Source organism: Sebastes umbrosus, chromosome 14, assembly GCF_015220745.1.
Source record: "Sebastes umbrosus isolate fSebUmb1 chromosome 14, fSebUmb1.pri, whole genome shotgun sequence".
Lineage (NCBI taxonomy): Eukaryota > Metazoa > Chordata > Actinopteri > Perciformes > Sebastidae > Sebastes > Sebastes umbrosus.
Genome location: NC_051282.1, coordinates 17541628 through 17562745, shown reverse-complemented (window position 1 = coordinate 17562745; position 21118 = coordinate 17541628). Strand labels below are relative to the sequence as shown.

At 37.8% G+C, this 21118-nt stretch overlaps 1 protein-coding gene across 1 annotated transcript; it reads left to right on the top strand.

Annotated features, from left to right (window-relative positions):
- The first annotated feature begins 346 nt into the window (after positions 1-346).
- ppp1caa (protein phosphatase 1, catalytic subunit, alpha isozyme a) lies at positions 347-16990 on the top strand. Its single transcript, XM_037792123.1, has 8 exons — positions 347-510; positions 743-860; positions 10094-10225; positions 10467-10697; positions 10791-10895; positions 10977-11200; positions 12214-12348; positions 13304-16990. Exons 2-8 carry the CDS (start codon positions 806-808, stop codon positions 13418-13420), a joined length of 999 nt encoding a protein of 332 aa, XP_037648051.1. The 5' UTR covers positions 347-510; positions 743-805; the 3' UTR covers positions 13421-16990.
- The last annotated feature ends 4128 nt before the right edge of the window (positions 16991-21118 follow it).

Sequence of the window (21118 nt, the reverse complement as noted above, 5' to 3'; positions counted from 1 at the left end):
CTAGTTTCATGTGATACATAGCTTTAAAAGTGAACCCGCTATAACCTCTGAAATACAGAATAGCGGTTAATCCCCGGCCCAGTGGTTGAGAATAGCTGCTGTAGATGGTGTTTTTTAGGTTTCACCCTGCAGTTCCATGTGTAAACACTGAGTGTCGCACAGGTTGAGCTCTGACTTCTCTCCATTGATGCTGTTGTAAACTGGCTAGGGGAGGCAGTTAAATGACGGACCCAGCGGGCAGCCAATCAAATGCCAGTATTCGTATTCTAAATAACAGGCTGGACCAATCAGCGTCTCAGAAACGCGTGACGTACTCGGTTTGATGGTTTGATCCCGCCCCCTACGTTACCGTAGACACTTCGGTGGACACGGCCCTCTTTTAAAGTTCCTGCCTGGGGGAAGAGTGAAGGCACCCGGACAAACCGAAGGAAAGGGGCCGATATTGACCTCGGAGGATACATATTACACATTTATTCACTCCGGGAGGACCACCGTCAAACCGAGAACAAGGTTAGACGACATTGCATACTTATATTACAGCGATAACGTTGAGTTTATATGTGGTAGCTTAACTAGCGGCTGCCTAGCAACCTAGCTCGGTTAGCTCAGCTCGCATAAGCTCATTCATTGTTTTTACTCGGCTAAACATTGCTCTAATAGCTAGTGCAATGCACTCTTGTTACGTATGTTACGATTAACTTGATTAACGTGTCTTTTCCCCCTCTGATTTGTTCAATCTAAGGTTGCATTAAAGGAGAAACCGACCAAGGTCTTGACTGCCCGAGAACGTCAGAAAATAAAGAAAATGGCGGAGCCAGACAAATTAAACATCGACTCTATAATTCAGCGTCTCTTGGAAGGTACGGATGGGTTAAACTCTCCCTGTGTACTGTATTCTGTTTATTGTTAATACATGTATATATACCGCTCCTATTTTTATACTTCCTTCTATTTAAATGGTTCATATTTTGTTTAGCTCTTTTTGTACTGTGTTAGCTGATGCATCTTGTTTGTTGCACTCCTTTGCTGCTGTACTCTGCACATGTCCCCACTGCGGGACTAATCAAGGGATATCTTATCTTATCTTATCTTAATTGAGATTATTCATGGGTAGAGTAAATGTGTGTTTTATATAAGCAGGTAAATCGGTTACAGTTAAAGATAGACATGGTAGTAGCCTATTTAAAGATGCTCTCAGGCTCGGATGAAAGGTTCACATCAACCTCTCTGCTCTTTACAGATTGTTTAGCTATGTGATTGGAGAGGTCATTTTTATATCATAGCTTTCCATCTCTGTAATACATGTTACCCAGTTGCAAATCGAGGGTGAAATAGGTGGCGTTACAGTGTGAAGTGGCATGAAAACACACATTTTACTCAAAATTACACCTTCTTATAATACATTTTTTATTTATAGGCGCCTTTCAAGACACCCATACATTACTGGCTTAGGATTTATAGTTTTTGATTGATAAGGTAGGTTTAAACTCACTGTGTAGCAATGTACTTAATTTAGATTATTGATGGTAGAGAAATTTTATATAAGCAGGTAAATCGGTTAAAGTTAAAGATAGACATGGTAGTAGCCTACTTAAAGATGCTCTCAGGCTCGGATGAAAGGTTCACATCAACCTCTCTGCTCTTTACAGATTGTTTAGCTATGTGATTGGAGAGGTCATTTTTATATCATAGCTTTCCATCTCTGTAATACATGTTACCCAGTTGCAAATCGAGGGTGAAATAGGTGGCGTTACAGTGTGAAGTGGCACGAAAAAGGAGCAGCATCACACACATTTTACTCAAAATTACACCTTCTTATAATACATTTTTTATTTATAGGCGCCTTTCAAGACACCCATACATTACTGGCTTAGGATTTATAGTTTTTGATTGGTAAGGTAGGTTTAAACTCACTGTGTAGCAATGTACTTAATTTAGATTATTGATGGTAGAGAAATTTTATATAAGCAGGTAAATCAGTTAAAGTTAAAGATAGACATGGTAGTAGCCTACTTAAAGATGCTCTCAGGCTCGGATGAAAGGTTCACATCAACCTCTCTGCTCTTTACAGATTGTTTAGCTATGTGATTGGAGAGGTCATTTTTATATCATAGCTTTCCATCTCTGTAATACATGTTACCCAGTTGCAAATCGAGGGTGAAATAGGTGGCGTTACAGTGTGAAGTGGCATGAAAACACACATTTTACTCAAAATTACACCTTCTTATAATACATTTTTTATTTATAGGCGCCTTTCAAGACACCCATACATTACTGGCTTAGGATTTATAGTTTTTGATTGATAAGGTAGGTTTAAACTCACTGTGTAGCAATGTACTTAATTTAGATTATTGATGGTAGAGAAATTTTATATAAGCAGGTAAATCGGTTAAAGTTAAAGATAGACATGGTAGTAGCCTACTTAAAGATGCTCTCAGGCTCGGATGAAAGGTTCACATCAACCTCTCTGCTCTTTACAGATTGTTTAGCTATGTGATTGGAGAGGTCATTTTTATATCATAGCTTTCCATCTCTGTAATACATGTTACCCAGTTGCAAATCGAGGGTGAAATAGGTGGCGTTACAGTGTGAAGTGGCACGAAAAAGGAGCAGCATCACACACATTTTACTCAAAATTACACCTTCTTATAATACATTTTTTATTTATAGGCGCCTTTCAAGACACCCATACATTACTGGCTTAGGATTTATAGTTTTTGATTGGTAAGGTAGGTTTAAACTCACTGTGTAGCAATGTACTTAATTTAGATTATTGATGGTAGAGAAATTTTATATAAGCAGGTAAATCAGTTAAAGTTAAAGATAGACATGGTAGTAGCCTACTTAAAGATGCTCTCAGGCTCGGATGAAAGGTTCACATCAACCTCTCTGCTCTTTACAGATTGTTTAGCTATGTGATTGGAGAGGTCATTTTTATATCATAGCTTTCCATCTCTGTAATACATGTTGTCTGCAAATCGAGGGTGAAATAGGTGGCGTTACAGTGTGAAGTGGCATGAAAACACACATTTTACTCAAAATTACACCTTCTTATAATACATTTTTTATTTATAGGCGCCTTTCAAGACACCCATACATTACTGGTTTAGGATTTATAGTTTTTGATTGGTAAGGTAGGTTTAAACTCACTGTGTAGCAATGTACTTAATTTAGATTATTGATGGTAGAGAAATTTTATATAAGCAGGTAAATCGGTTAAAGATAGACACGGTATGTTTGTAGTTAGCCTATTTAAAGATGCTCTCAGGCGAGCATGAAAGGTTGTAACCACATCAACCTTTCTGCTCTTTACTGATTGTTTAGCTAACGTTATTTGATTATAGAGGTCATTTTTTGTCATAGCTTTCCATCTCTGTAATACATGTTACCGTGTTGTATCGAGGATGAAATAGGTTTACGTTACAGTGTGAAGTAGCAACATCACAAACGCAAAATTTCACCTTCTCATAATATATTTTTTTTATTCATAAGCACCTTTTTAAGACAACCCATACATTACAGGCTTAGGATTTATAGTTATTTATAGTCTCTTAGAAGGTAAGGATGATTTAAACTCATTGTGTAGCAATGCACTTCATTTAGATTATTGATGGTAGAGCAAATGTGTGTTTTATATAAGCAGGTAAAAGATAGACACTGTATGTTTGTAGTAACCTACTTAAAGATGCTCTCAGGCTTTGGATGAAAGGTTGTAGCCACATCAACCTCTCTGCTCTTTACAGATTGTTTAGCTAACGTTATTTGATTGGAGAGGTCATTTTTTATCCTTGCTCTGTTTTCATTATAGATAAATACATGTTACCGTGTTATCTGCAAATCAAGGGTGAAATAGGTGGCACGAAAACATCACACACATTTTACTCAAAATTACACCTTCTCATAATACTATTTTTTATTTATAGGCGCCTGTCAAGACACCCATACATAACTGGTTTAGGATTTATAGTTTTTAATTGGTAAAGTAGGTTTAAACTCACTGTGTAGCAATGCACTTAATTTAGATTATTGATGGTAGAGGAATGTGTGTTTTATATAAGCAGATAAATCGGTTAAAGTTAAAGATAGACATGGTGTGTTTGTAGTAGCCTACTTAAAGATGCTCTCGGGTTCGGATGAAAGGTTGTCGCCCCATCAACTTCTCTGCTCTTTAGAGATTGTTTAGCTAACGTTATTTGATTGGAGAGGTAATTTTTTCAATCATAGCTTTCCATGTCTTGTTTTCATTAGCGATAATACATGTAGTCTGCAAATCGAGGGTGAAATAGGTGGCGTTACAGTGTGACATTGCACGAAAAAGGAGCAAAATTACACCTTCTCATAATACATTTATATTATTTATAGGCGCCTTTCAAGACACCCATACATTACTGGCTTAGGATTTATAGTTTTTGATTGATGCATTTGTTTTTTTTTTCCATCAAGGAGGTGATGATTGGTATTTCAGCTCAGAATAAGAGAAATGTCCTGTCTGAATAATTACTGTTATTAGTTTGAGATTTGAGAATTGCTATTTGCAGTATGGCAGCGAGGGATTACTTTGACTTGTAGATGTTTATATTCTTTGCCTCTGGCTTACTGTAAGAACAGTCTTGTAATCATAGTTTTTTTTCGACCCCCATTTGTAGCCCCATTTCCCACCAGAGATTCTCATTTACATGGGTAGACTGTTGTTGTACTTTCTGTTTTGCAGTTGAGTCTGATTACAGTTTGCAGCCACAGCCTTCCCCAGAGTGACTTGTTAATGAGGTGTACAAACAAAGATGCTTTGATTGGTACATGCTCACCGTGATACTGTGTGAAACTGCAGCTTGGACTTCTCGACTTCTCCACTGCTGTTTTTGAAGCAATATATATGGACTGCTTGCATCATTACTTTTTCATCTTATGTGCTCCCCATGCAAAATATCATTTCAGTAAGCGCATACATATTAGGATAGTTCTAAAAGTATTTTTTATCTTGTAACTGTAAAACATCTTGTGCGTATGATTTACAGTTGTGAAAAGTGCTCTAGAATGGTTTTGCAAAAAAAGAAACTTGACACATGAGACGTTCCTTAAGCAGATAAGGAGTGATTTGTAATCTGTATTGGCTCTACAAATCTGACACGAACCGTAGCTCCAATGCCCAGTGTATACAATATGTGGAGACAGATTTGTTTTGGTTGGAGAGTTGCTCGTGTGTGAAGGAACACAGGACTGTTTTATCTTCACATCCACATGATGATTGTGTAACAGCAGCCCTGAGGACATCAAACAGAAGCATAAATCTCTTCAGACCCGACTGTACAGTTCATCTAAAGAGCACAAGAAATAAGGTTGTGACCTCTATAGTTGTCCTTGCGCGACAAGTGCTCTGGACACGGAAATGATGCCTGCTTCACACGTACACTAACGTGTTTCCCCAATGGAACTGTATACAGACTTTATGTGACTTTCACAGGAGCAACGTCACGTATGTTGGTTAGGGGTCTTATGACTTCCACAAAATGTGATTCATAAAAATTGCGTTAGTCATAGTATCCAAAGATATTTTGGATGTGGATGTTGGGTACAGAACATTTTCCCAGGCCTAACGCTGTTAATAACTTTGACCGTAGCCCTCTGTTTATTTATCTTCTTAAATAAAGGCCCTTCACGATCGGCCTAAGCTGAGCTGGTGGAGGTGATTTGGATTATTCACAAATATGCATATGTGCAGTCATAGTGCTTCCTGAGTCTGAGTGTTTGACTTTGACTGTGGACCCTGCCTGCTGTGCTGTGTTTTGTACATGGATTGTTATACTTGGGCCGTGATAAGGTTGTCTGCCAAAACGCAGGGGAAGACAAACAAGCCTGATAGTGGCAGTATTTATATCCTCTTATGTAACTCACTTGACCTTTTTTGTCAGCATTTGTGGTTTTATTGCTGAGAATAACAACTCTGCAGTTATTATTACTGTTGTGTGGGTCTACTCTCTTCAAGACTAGTGAAGAATACTTGCCTCTGCAGGTGCTGCATCAGAAGATTGATAAATTACATTCCACAGCAGCTCAGTCTCCTATGGGGACAACAAGGTAACCCTCGTGCTTGCTGACTGTGTTTCGAGACCGAACCAATTAAATGTGTTTGGATAATGAGCAGTTTCAATTGGATTACTTGAGTAGATCTGGGGCTAAGTAATTCTGGGAGTGTGTGTTGCTAATAGCATGTCCGGAGAGCATGACATCACATAAGCTCAACCAGAACACCCAGCACTGAGTCAGGACTGCTGGACCAAACCAACTGTTGATTCCAGCACTCCTGGTACCCCAATGGCTTTTCCGTTGTGCTGGTCCAGCTCTTTGTTTTCTGTCCCCTGATCAGTGTAGTGGAAAGCCTTTTGTCCGTACCCCTCATGATAAGCTCACTGTTGCCCACTGGCTATGTGGCTAACTTTGGAGTAAGCTCTGTCAGGGCTTAGCCTTCTGTAATCCAGGTTTAAAGTGACAAGCAGCACTGCAGTATTTATAACTACTTTTCACTGTTGCTTTTAGTTTCCGCTTCAGGATAGTGCCATTATTTTGCATCCATTTGTTGATTTCTGCTCTTCCCCTCCCTCTCCAAGTGCTTTGCGAGCACAATTAAAACTGGATCTGTTTTACTGAGGGATGGTCTGTAATTAAGTGCCAGGTTCTCTGCTTGTAACAACAAATCACAAGGAGTGAAGAACATCTGTGATTTCCTCAAGTTATGGTTCGTCACTTGGACTAAAAACATTATCTGTGCCTCTGTTTCCATATGTATACAAGCACATGTTAGTTTGGCAATCATCACAGCAATTATTTTTCTTATTTTATCAAAGTTTATCGAGTTAACCTGCAGCAAGTTGTGAGATTTTGATTGCCAAATAGTTTACATGTAATTTAATCCTCCTATGTCTCAATGACGTTTTGTCATTAATTGGATAATAACTAGGGCTGACCCAAACGCTTCGAAGCTTCGACCGTTGCCATTGAAATCGACCTCCAAATCAGTATTTTTTATACATAGAAGTATGTTATAATAATGTATAAAACCCAAAGTAGCCCATGAAATAAAGAATAATTCCACAACATTATTCATATTCAACATGAATTATTAGTTATTCTCAGACAGATCACTGTGTATGTGTAGAGTTGCGTGTGTGTACAGTAGTGCAGCAACGGCGCTGTCCCGAAGCTTTGAATACCTTCGAATATTTCTCACCAAAGCTTTGATGCCCAGAAAATGGTATTCGGGACAGCCCTAATAATAACTGTAATAAATTAGATCATGATTTTAGATACCACAAGTTAATCTGATCACTTGTGATATTGGCGTTTTGTGTTGAAGTACTATCACTGGTACATGAAATCCAGAGAGTATTCACATGGAAACTGCTTGATGACCAATCAGTGGAAAACCGTCTGATCAGTCACAAATGTTTCCATCGTGCACCCTGTTATTGTTGGCTCTCTGCTACAGAGTCGTCATCAGAGACAAAAGCATTTTCACCACAAAGCAATCCTGCAAGTTTAATGAAACGGCATGTTGTATATAGAGATATGAATCCTTATTTGTTTGCTCTGGTGGCATTAGTATAGTCATTTTATTTAAATGTTGGTTTATGAGGTTAAACACTTTTTTTGTGAAGGAAGTACGGTTCATTTGAAACAAGTTTTATAAGTAAGGGCTTAATAGTTACCGTGTGAAAGTGGTGGTAGTTTTTTGTAAATGTTCAACTGGATTATCTTGTTTATGGGATGGAGAACTATCATGAGTAATTGTGATTTCAGTATTGACCAAGCAGCTATCATTTCAGACATACGTGTGTAGCTTTGCCAGTAGTAGGAAGTACGCTTACAGAATTCATGTTGTGAAACAAATAGTTTGAATCAAGGTTATAACACTTTTGAATTTTCAATTAGTTTTTATTTTATTAGTTTTTTTTTTAACCAAGCCATGTTCTTTCAGTTTAGTTTTTCTTAAAGGATATCATTTTGATTTAGTTTCAGTTCACTAACAATATTTTTCACTGCTTATTTTTGTTTTAGTTTATTAAAATAACCCTGGTTTGAAAATAACTATAGTTCTGCTTAGGGATGCACCGATCCATCTTTCAGTCCGGATGCCAATAACAATACCTGGGCTTTGGGTATCAGCCGGTACCGAGTATCGATCCGGTACCAGTGTTTAAATATTAAGTAAATAATAAATAATAGTGACTGGGATTATTCTTTTATGTGTAAGGTGACATCAGTCTTGACTTAAACATTGCTTTCCTAACATTGTAAAACAAAATGTAACAAATAAATACCCAGATATACATTTACTGAATTGTTATTTATTATTAAAATAATAAATCTTACATCAGCAACCTCTTTGCAGTCAAAATCTTCAAAATTAACAGGAATTATAATTCGAGTGTAAACCTTTTTAATGCTGCAACAAATCCGTCAAAACTGAAACAGAAATTAAAATCACAGTATATAACGTATATAGTATATAAACATAGAATTGAATTGAATAGATCGGCCCCATTGTCACCAACACCCAATCCAGCTATTTGAGTATCGGCCTCCCTAGTTCTTCTGTTATTATTCACCCTTGATCTGCTTCACTTTAATTGTTTGGCATTTAAAGGTGAAAGCTGCAGTCTGTTTATTTGTATGTTAACTGGTGAAACCCTAACAACAACTGCTTATTAATCGATCCCCATAAACATATTGGAGAGAGCTCTGTTCACACCCAACATAAAAGTAATTGTCACTGAGACATTTGGATTCCTGTCTGTCTCTTCTATAGGTACATAACCTGTTCTGTATGCTGTGATAGAATTTGTCTGGTGGGAATGAGACTCCTCATTAGTGGGATTGTTCAGTTTGTGTTGGGATCTGCTTTGGCATCAAGCAGCTCATATAGGAATGGGGGTCTGATTGATTCTGTCAGTGATACAAACAAACCAGATTCCAAACTCCATCAGGGGCAGTCTTGCATAAGGCCACAGTAGACACACAGTCGCTGAGAAGTAGTCGCATGGCCTCACGTAAGCACCCTACGGTTGGCATGTCAGTGTGCAAATATTTTGATCTCTATTATGAGCAGTAGTGATACTTTGATATTAAATAATTTAAGAATGCCTGAGGGACTACCAACTCTTTTTTTTAAAGGGGTATTTTTCTGTTGCTGTTATTCGCATCACACTCCTACCTTTTCTAGCACTTGAGCCATGACAACACTTGTGATTTTAAGGCTAATCATCTGTCTGGAAAATAAACTGGGTTCCTTGTTCAAGTCTTCATCATGATTTGTGTTTGGCTCCATTCAGAGTGTGTGGTAAGTGTGAAAAAGCATGACAATGAGAGACTTGACAAACCTGCTGAATTCTTCAGATAGCGTCAGTGAAAGGAGCTGGATGCCAGGAACAGAATGTAATCTTCTTTATTACAAGATAAATACAGTTTATATTTGATTTAATTTTATGTTACAACCTGTTTCTTGGCCTTATTTTTTATTTTAAGTAGTGTTATTCTTTGTTTCTTAACAGTGCATATTAAGAGAATCCTTCTTGCGTATTTGCAGCGTCTTTGCAGCAGCTAAATCGCCTAGAAGAGGAAGTGGGTTTCACGTCTTTGTCCTAGCTTTGGTTTGAACCGCCACCTAAGCAAAAAGATGAGTCTTTGAGGCTGACAACGTCAGGCTAGTTTGCACGGATCAGGTTTTCTCAGATGCTGCATCCCTGTGCACCGACTCATCTTGTTGTGTTGTGGTTTGATAAAGATGAATTTTGTTTTAGTAACTTATGATTTCCAAAACTTAGGGTACACATACTGTATAATATAACCTCTAAATAATAATGTGGTTACCTGCTGAAGTGGCTGTTAGACTAGACCGCTAACAGAATTTGCCAGCATTTGGCTGGTGGGAGGTGTTTACTTCCCAGTCTAGTTGTCTGGCTGAAAATCTGAGGATCACGTTTCATTGTTCTTCCTTATGTCCTTCTTGAATCACACGTTCTTACAGCTCTGAGCAAAGGTGTGTCTTTGTGGTGTATCTCCCATTAAACGTCTGTCCCTTTACCTCCCTTTCTTTCAGTCAAGGGCTCTCGACCAGGAAAGAATGTCCAGCTGTCAGAGAGTGAGATCCGAGGCCTTTGCCTAAAGTCCCGTGAAATTTTCCTGAGCCAGCCAATCCTGCTTGAACTAGAGGCTCCCCTCAAAATCTGTGGTGAGTTTCAATGTAGTGGTTTGTGAGTTTCAATAATGCGTCAAGTGTGAAATACCATGAAGTCATAAATAGGTTACAACTGACTCTGACGCAAGAGAGGATGATTACCTGAGGTTTTGTTCATGAATTACTAGACAGTTTGCTCATCTGTAATTGCTAGTTGTATCAGCTGATCAGCAGCTACTCCCAGTAGCAGTGAGAGTATGGTGCTCAGATTGTGCTCCTCTGCTGCCCTCTACAGGTGATGTCCATGGTCAGTACTATGATCTGCTCCGGCTGTTTGAATATGGAGGCTTCCCCCCAGAAAGCAACTACCTGTTCCTGGGTGACTACGTAGACAGAGGGAAGCAGTCACTGGAGACGATCTGCCTGCTTCTCGCCTACAAGATCAAATATCCAGAGAATTTTTTCCTGCTGCGCGGAAACCACGAATGCGCCTCTATTAATCGAATCTATGGCTTTTATGACGAGTGTAAGTGCAGAGTACTTTTGTAACCGAGAAAAATGTCAAATCTGCTCTCTTGAATGTTGCACTAACTTCTCACCTTTCCTCTTTTGTTGGTAGGTAAGCGACGGTATAACATTAAGCTGTGGAAGACCTTCACAGACTGCTTCAACTGTTTACCTGTGGCTGCCATTGTAGATGAGAAAATCTTCTGCTGTCATGGAGGTAGGCATCCTTAATATAACATGTCACGAGGATGATAAGCGATAAGACCGAAACTAAGATGGGTGTATGATCTCTCTCCAGGCCTCTCTCCTGATCTTCAGTCCATGGAGCAGATCCGCAGAGTAATGCGACCCACAGACGTGCCTGACCAGGGTCTGTTGTGTGACCTGCTGTGGGCCGATCCAGACAAAGATGTGCTGGGCTGGGGTGAAAACGACCGTGGCGTCTCCTTCACATTCGGGGCAGATGTGGTGGCCAAATTTTTGCACAAACACGACATGGACCTAATATGCAGGGCACATCAGGTAATGTTTAGCCAGGAGGCCTTGTGCCCCTGCCAACTGAAGCTCTGGGGTTGTCATTTGTCCTCTGAAAGAAATAGGGGTGTACCGTTGTTGGGATTTTATTTCAGTTCAACATATTTAAAGGAATACTTTATACCCCCAAAATGACCTTCTCTATATGAAGTACTCACCCCCTGTTACCTTGGATTAATTAAGAAATGTATTTTTTCTCTGATGCCTCTCGGTGAATGAAAATTCAAAAAAAGGGAGAAAAGTCTGAATAGAAGTAAACGAGGGCTGCGTTTTAACAACAGCAAAACCATATCCGAACATTGGTTTACAAACTCGCACACAACTCCTGCAATATAATCCAAGTCTCATTTACTATTTTTAACACTTTGGACTCACACGGACGAGTAGCGCAGCAAGCGTGAGACTGTTTAGGCATAAGTGTTTTGCCTGAAGTTGCATGTGTTTGGGAAGTAGTGAGCATATGACTGGATAAATGAGACTTGGATTATTCTGCACGAGTTGTGGGAGAGTTTGTAAACGGATGTTTTGATATATATATATTTTTTTTTTAAACGCAGCCCCCATTTACTTCAATTCATCAAGACTTTTCTCTGGTTTTTGATTCTTAGTTCACTGTGGAGACATGAGAGAAAAACAGTTTTCTTCAGGAATTCAAGGTAACATGAGGCGAGTAACTGGTAATTTTGTGTGGGAAGTAATGCTTTAAGCTAAAAATATGTAAATGTGAATTGTTTTAGATTCATTTCACTATAAATATACAAGAAATGCAGGTGATTACTTCAAATATGCCAATATGTAATATTCTTTATTACCATCCATGTCAACAAGACGTATAGTAACATTTAGTGCTCCTGTACTCCTGTTTAGTTGAAAGTCTGAGCCTGTGTTGCTTCACTCAACCAACCGGACTCAAACGGTACCAACAAGCGAGTCACCGACTGACCTGTTAATTTTTGGCTTGTGTTTTATCGTCTGTGTTGTTGTCTCATTTTTGTCCTCAGGTGGTGGAAGACGGTTATGAGTTTTTCGCAAAGAGGCAACTCGTCACCTTATTCTCTGCTCCCAACTACTGCGGAGAGTTCGACAACGCCGGTGCCATGATGAGTGTGGATGAGACACTCATGTGCTCCTTCCAGGTGTGTAAAACGGAGCCGTGTTTGTACTTCATCTACTGCATGTATTCTGTTCATCAGTGTCAAACCAAGATTATACAGTATGGATCATTAACGAAATCTAATGAATGTATTTTTCCTTTTAAAAAAAAACTTGTTTACCTATATTATGAAATATAGATATTAGGGCTGTTAAAGTGATAATAATGCGTTAACACAAATTAGTTTTAACGCAACTTGTGATTTTTAGATTGTAGCCGGATCAGTTTTAAAGCTAGAGAGGATGGCATCATATGAAACTGGAAGAAATCTAAGGAATACATTGGTAGCAACCGTGTCATACTAGCTTGTCTAAATAATGCTCCAAACTTGCGCAAAATTTTGGCACGACCATTTACAAAGGAGTTCCTTAACCTCTGACCAAGATATGTGAATGAAAATGGGTACCCACAAGTCTCCCCTTTACAGACATGCCCACTTCATGATAATCACATGCAGTTTGGGGCAAGTCACATAGTCAAGTCAGCACACTGACACACTGACAGCTGTTGTTGCCTGTTGGGCTTGAGTTTGCCATGTTATGATTTGAGCATCTTTTTTATGCTAAATGCAGTACCTGTGAGGGTTTCTGGACAATATTTGTCTGTGTTTTATGTTGTTAATTGATTTCCAATAATAAATATATACATACATTTGCATAAAGCAGCATATTTGACCACCCCCGTGTTGATAAGAGTATTAAAATACTTGACAAATCACCCTATAAGGTACATTTTGAACAGATAAAAATATTGCAATTCATTTGCAGTTAATCGCGATTAACTATGGACAATCATGCGATTAATCGGGATTAAGTATTTTAATTGATTGACAACCCTAATAGATACTAAAAGTCAGATTGGTTTCTACTGTCAACCATTACGTAGGTGAGTGTGTATGTCTAACAAACTAAATGAGAATTTCGTTGTCTCTCTCACAGATTCTGAAGCCAGCAGATAAGAAATTGTATCCTTATGGCGGAGGGGGAGGAATGGGATCTGGGAGACCGGTCACCCCGCCGCGAAATTCAGCCAAGGCCGCCAAGGCCAAGAAATAACAGCCGCTGGATCCCCCTCCCGCAACCTGCCACCCCTCTGTCCGCCCAACACTCTTTTTTCCTCTACCTCCCAAACTTGTTTCTCCCTCGTCACCAAATGGCTACAAAGCAGACAAGTGTCCAGGGTTCAATCATGTTTTTTCTCTCTAAAACAATTTTTAACTGTTTGTTTGGCTGTTTGCGTGCACTTTTTTGTGTGTGAGAGTGTAAAAAAGTGAGAATGATACAGAGGGAATTGCTGTATTCTGTATGTATGTTTTTTTTCTTTTACCTGTACCCTGTGTTCTGTTTTCCTGTCTTTTTGTAGAGATGGCTTCTTGCCCATCTGTGATGTAATTTCAAACCTGGGTGCAGGGGTGGAGGAGAAGGGGGAGGAAGAGGAGCCTTAGCTGTTTATGTTAAGGCCCTGCACTGTTTAATGCTAAACACAAGCTTTTGTACATCCTGTTTCAGAGGTCTGTGTGTATGTCTGTGTGATGGGTGGGGAGGGGTGGTGGGATCAAGTTGCACGGTCAAACGGTAACGGCACATACCACACACACTGGGCGCACAGGTGGATATATGTGCAGCTGAATCCTTGAATGAAATGGATTCACAATGAGATAATATTTTTTTTTTTCTCTTCCCTTTCAAAAACCAATGATTTGAGAACGCAGTCATGGATGTGAAATAGTTTTGCTTCTTTGTTTTCTTTCTTTTTTTTTGTAGATACATGAAACCGACATGGTTTGATTTCTTTCTTGTTTTTAGTTCACTGAAAGTTGAAGATGAATAAAAACACCATTTATTTGAATTATGCCATCACGCTGATCACTTTGTGTTTGCCATTGCTTCGTCACGTTTGTCAGCAGCCTTTGCCATGCTGAGTGGCTGCGCTTGTCTTTTAGAGTGTGGTAGCTTGAATTGACAATACAGCAGCTTGAAGAGATGTCTAATGAAGGAGACTAAACAAAATATAGATGCTGGAAAGTGTCATTTTGGCCCAGTTTATACTTCAAACAAAGGGGCATTTCACAAGTTGCTTCAGTGTGATTTAGCCAAAGATGACTGTAGGAGAGGACAGCTCAAAGCTGGCCTCACAGCCAGATGTTGCCTGTTTTTATCACAAACAAATAGATATTTAATTAGGAAGCTCTTCAATGCAAAATGTCTATTTTTTCTAATGATCGTTGGATGACTGTGAAGTACAACAAGTTAATGAACTTCAGCAGGAAGACTTACAGGAACAGGAAGTAAATGTCCTCTGTTGCTCAATGCCTCACAACGCTCAATAATCCTCACCTTACAATACAGTATCACCATGTGCTGTTGATATGTTCCACTAGTAGATACACACCACTATTTATCTCTATTAAACATTAACACAGCATACTCAAGACCAGATGCCTACTGAGGACAAAAAAGACTTGAAGGTTTTTCCATATTTTTCTGTGATCAAAGGTGAAAACTATCAAAGGGAGATGAGATGGTGAATCATTGCTCTGACCTTTCCAGTTCGAAGTGCTCTAGTTAAGACCACTTCAGTTGAATCCGCCATAAAAAAAACAAAGTGGGTTTATTTTAATCTAAACCCACATTGAATGAGGGTTGCATGCAAGCAACTAGGAACATGAGCACTAAAGACCGTGTTTGGATGGAAGTAACAGACCACATTTCTGACATACAGTCCTTTTAAACTTGATGAGGAATCTGAGCACAAAATCATTGTTTTACTGTAAACATGATAATATACTCACGGTAATCATGTACAGCAAATTCCCACGGACTCTAGCTTAAAGTTTTGCAACATCAGGTGACTCCCAGGCGAACAGCTACCACTGTATACCAGTTAGTACATTTTCTATGCTTCTTAGATTGTGCTGTGTAAATATTAGCAAAGATATGGAAGTGCTTGCATTGTTTGTGACAGCAGTCATCATCCTGAGTTGCTTTCTTTTAGCAGCTTTCTGTTAAATAAGCATTAAAGAGCCATAGACGGAGAGAATCAAATCATTTTCAAAAAATTATCCAAGTGGATCCCGTGACAACTGTGAACCCCAAAACAACAGTCACCCCGACTGAATTCAGATTCAAAAAGGCACTTTTTGCTTGTTCATACAGGCTTTTTTTTTTTTTTTTTTTTTTAAACTATCTCTTACCACATAATGTCACAAATTCTTCATCCCTTCTGTTGTGCATTAAGTTGGCATACAGGGTGTCCCCAGTGAAAACAGCCCATAGTTCAGCACAGGCTGTTGCAACTGGTGAAAAATGTTTCTTTCTACAGTATTTCAGGGTATCTCACTGCCCATTTCTAATAACCAAAACACAGTTCCCCTCCCCATTGCATAACTGGTGTGTCTGGTTTTATTTGTCTGCTGTCTGTCCTCATCCCTCTGCCCTCTGTCCAAGTATGAACACATGTGACCGCATGCAGCTCTCCAGATTGCAACGGCAGCAGTAAATATTGAGCAAGTCTAGTGCAGAGCGTGAGCACATACTTGAGCAGAGGGCGAGGAAGCTGGAATTCAGCTGTCATCCTGCCCTATCGTTGCCCCCCTCCTGCAAGAGGTTTTCAACTCGGTACCTCAGCAAATAAATGTTTTTTAAAAATCAAATCAATGTAAGTAAGCTTTATTCAGAATCCTGCGTGGCTTTCTAACAATCTGCGTACAGTGCAACTAACTGCATCAGATATCGTGTAGGAGAGGTGAAATAATAAATAGCATTGGACCTCATTGTGTGCTCTCATGTTCAATTCACATCCAGTAAGATCAACTCAGGAAGTGAAATTTAAACTAAAACAAATGGTATGAGGACATCATATTTATATTCATTCATATAGTAAGACAAATACACCAATAAGCACCATTATTAGAGGATATTCACAAGTCAGATGACTTGCAGTTTCTGTTCCCGTTTTAAGGTGATATATTGAAATGAGTTGACCGTGAACCGTGGTAATGTTCAGAGCGATCTGTTGATTTGAAGGTCATTTTGATTTGTTAATGAGACAGGCCCACCTTTTGTGGATACAGTTGATGTAGAAAGATCTGTACAGAAATGTAAGGTATTAAAGTCTTTGAGGATAGCAGAAAGTTATGATGTTGTGGAAACCATCTCCAGTGGAGAGATTGTGTCTTCAACAATGCAAAACAATGAAGTGGCTCCTGTTAGAGATAATATTATAGTGCTGAAACATTATGGAACTTGTAGATCTCTGTCTTCTGAATAAATGGTCCAATAAAGACCACTTTCATTCCCATTTTCACAGCTGTACAAACCTCTGCTTATAACATTTTTGTTACTCTATATTTACTGTTGTTATTACCTCTAAGAATTACTTCTTTGTTCACATTGTTTTTACTGATAAATTTAACGCTAGATACTGCAAGCTTATTAGGATTTTTTAATCAATCAGGGATGTTTTGCACCATGCACTGTCGCTGGGTAGATAAGAAATTATTAGATTATTACAATTAAGGAAAAGAAACAACAGAAATTAACAGTATTTTTTATTTGTATTTCATTTGTTTTCAAATCAATCACAAGTTGTCTCTGTTACAAGGTAGAAATAAAACTTAGAATTTGTATATTTGTGTCTGGTTTTCTTTCCAAATGTTTCTGACATATTAAATCTGAATATTTGACAACCACATGAAGAGTTAAAGTAGCATCAGCTGTTAGAAAAGGCTCATACATTGGCAAGGGAGTTAATTAATCTGCCTCTACTGTCAAACAGTTGTGCATGAGTCAGTAGGGTGTGTGCATTTACTTATTTATTTATTTATTTATTAGATGTCACCTGGCTCAGGCGGCAGAGACACTTCACCAAATCAACCATGTTAAGCGTTGGCTGTTTTATGAAAAAAAAGAAGAAGAAATAAACAGATAACACAATCTTTCTCAATCTTTATGTTGCCAGCCTCTTCCTTTCTCTTCTGTTTTATCAATGGGGCTGGGGGTTGACAGCATGGTTTGCTTCCTTCTCTGTGTCTGTCCTTGCAGTTTTTTATCTTTTCCCCTTTTCTTATCTTGTAAAGTGTGAAACATGCTGCGAATGCTTATAAGAAAGTCTCAGAGACAATGAACCAAAGCAGCTGCATTAAAACATGTAAGATACTCTAAATCAGATCACAGATTTTTGCTTTAAACTGAAATACAGCCAGAAATTCTCTGGAAAATCTTTTATTTCATGCAGGCCGTCAAAAGCAAAATTCTGAATCTGTTTAATGTGTTATGGGGCAGCTGTAGCGGGTTGTCATTTAACCGCAAGGTAAATTAAAGTTTCTCCCTGTGCACTTTACAGCAGCCCACTGCTCCTAAGGATAAGTTAAATGCAGACGTCAAATTTCATGTATGTACCTGTATGTATATGACAAATCTAATAAAGTTTATGTTTAAGTATGTTAATATGACAAAATAAAGTTTGAAAATTACAAATGGAAATAGGATGAAAAAGATCTTGTTCATAAGCATGTAATACAATACAGTGCATATACTGTAGTATATTTATGTATGAGTATGTATAGTGAAAGAAAGCACTAGCAGTAACAAATACATAGAAAACATCAAACAGCAGCAGTTTGTGATGACACACCTGCTGGAGGGAAACATCCTGTTCCTGCAACATTTACATGTTCTTTGTGATGTTCCTGCAGATTTATGACGGTGCAGCCTGACTTTCTCTACAGTGAAGTCACCTCCTGCCAGCTCGTAAATCTTCTTGTTGATTTATGAATCAGACAAGTCTTCACCAGACAGCAACACCAAGTCTTGTGTGTGCAGTGTTCTCACAGGAGAAACAAAATTAAAATCTGTACATGTGAGCTTAGGTTGTGTGAACAGACTATATAAATATTTGAACAGGTAAAAATACTTCCTACTAGTGAAAGGTGCAATGAATTACCTTCTGCACTGAGGAGGTGGAGGATAGACTCATTGATAACTGTGTAAAACTGGACCATAATCTGTGATGGGTGACCTCAGCCACATGAAATACCTCAGTTGAGCCTTTGTGATGACAGAGTGAGGTTTGCTTTTCACTTGCCGATTGTTGTCTGTGGGAGCTTAAATGCCTTTTAAAATATGCAGTAGCACCACTCTGGGTTGTTTTCCAGTTGGGCTTCTTGGTTTCCAATACATTTCAACACTCAAGACGAGTTGTTGGGGAAATTCCATTTTTCCAACTTCTCCCTACTTGGCAGCTCTGGGTAAAAATGTTCCTCGGAGGTGGAGCAATTTGAATAGTTTCATTGTAAAATGAATGTACATCTTAAAATAGATTCGCAAAAATGTAGGAAAGAACAGATCCTGAAACTGTTGACAGGCTTCAGGGCAGTAATGCAAAACAATGTCTCTTAGGTAAATACATAGCTACATATTAAAGCTAATTCTTTAAAGAAACCATTTTTATGTCTGTTTTCAAACAGGAGTCAAGGTCTATCGACCTGGACTTTGACAGCCTGGATTCCAAAGGTTAATTTGTTATTCAAGGAAGGAAGGAAGGAAGGTGTGCATCAGGCATCAAAGATATGCACATTTCAAACGGAAAGATAACGTGGTCTTTGAACGTTAACTTTGAACCTTTAAACACACAATCATTGATCCAAATGTAAATAAAACCCCAAACTCGGACCAGAAGATTGGAACATCACTTTCAAATTGATTGACATGCCATTTAATAAATATAGCCTACTAATACTAGACAACAACTCAGTCTGTCATTTATGTAAATGCTATGGGTCTGCAAACACAGTAAACAGACTTGTATTTTACACTATGATGAAGTTGAGAAATGCATAAAATGATGCATTTCTAATCCATCATTTGTGAGCAATTTTTATGGCCAAAAACAAAATACTGGTTTCAGCTATGCATGTTGCATTCCTCATTACAACTGGCTTATTATTAAGGCTCATTCTTAATTACAGTCTGTAAATTGTTATAAATTGTCCATTCAAAATTAAACTGTACCTCACCGAAGATAAGATATTGAGTAACCTAATTACACATTTATGCAAATAATAACTGTTCTTAACAATCTCATCCTTAGACATCTTGACATTACAGATGGTAAATATGTTTCTAGTAGCAGGCAGGTTGTGGTAGTGCTCCGGGTGACAGCATCTCTACTCTATACTGGTTATCTGTTTGTGTAAGTGATTATGTTAGATGCTTTGCAGCAGACAAAGAGAGGCCACTGTACTGGCTCTATGCTCTTTTGTTTTAATTAAACAAAAGAGCATAATACAGATTCAGTATGCAGGGGATAATACAAATAACTAAAGAGCAGGGGCATATCAGACTAGACTAAAATATTATACAACACAGATATGAAGTGTCGTGATAGCCTTTTGTTAGTCGAATAAGAAAGTAGTTCACTCATTGCTTCTTTTCTTGTGTTTTTGAAAAAACAAAAAACACATTTTCCCACAATAAAAAACATTTATGAATAAAAAATGCCAGCATAATTATTAAATTCAATAAAAAAATATGTTTCTTCTTTTCTTGTGTTTAAAAAAATAAATAAAACAAATACCACATTTTCCCACAATAATGTTAAATATTTCAAGATATGATCAATGACAGATCTGCAAAGGTCTCTGCAAAAATATGTGTAAAACTGTTTCTGAATACTCATCACAGAAAGAGAAGTTCGTCTTTATATCTTTTTTAAATGTCTGCATGTAGTGCATGTAGTGCAGTAACATTTCCTGCCAAAATATAGCACATATGAAGAAATTAGGAAAGAATTATTTACAATAATTAAATGTAAACTCGTAAATTTTGATTCCCTCTTTGACCAAAATAAAATACAACATCTACTTGGAGAAAATAGTGTCATCGCCATAGAAGCTGCAGGATACGTCAGTGCATGTCACAGCCTAAGAGACAACCACAACAAAAACACATAATAGATGTAACTCACACTCTGCCGTTTATTTACTCCTCTACTTCATGTTTTTTTTATTTTTTTTTACATTTATCCTTTGATATTGCAATATATTGTTATTAATTGTTTTTTATTTGTTTGTTTGTTTTATTGACACAACAAACATGAATTACTTCTTTATTGTTTTCTTCCATTTACCTGCATGTTCTTTTTAAATATCAATATATTGTAATTTTCTTAATGAATTGTATATATGTATATATATGTTTTTGTTTTTATTTTGTTTGTTTTTTTATTTTAATTTATTATTGAAATGACGCTTTGGCAATATTGTTCACCTGACAGTCATGCCAATAAAGCAAATTGAATTGAATTGAATAGTGAATGGCAGAGTATTAATATTTATGAATCATTTTGAAGGACACCTCCTTTTAACCTCATTCACTACTCTGTATTTAAGAGGAAGCTTCCAGACCTTCTTCCAATTTATATATATCATTTACAACCCGATTCCAATATGCCATGCCATGACACATGGTATACAGACAGCATCAACTAGTGTTATTTTGGGGGATGTAGTGGAAAGTGAGACATACTTTGCAGATCTGTCATTGATCATATCTTTAAATACTTAACATTATTGTTGGAAAATGTTTTTTTTTTTCAAAAACACAAGAAAAGAAGAATTTTTTTATAATGAATTTAATAATTTTGTTGGCATTTTTTATTCATAAATGTTTTTTTTGTTATTTTCCTAGAAGATGTTGAGCAATGAGTGAACTACTTTCTCATTCGACTAACAAAAAGGCTTTCAAGACACTTCA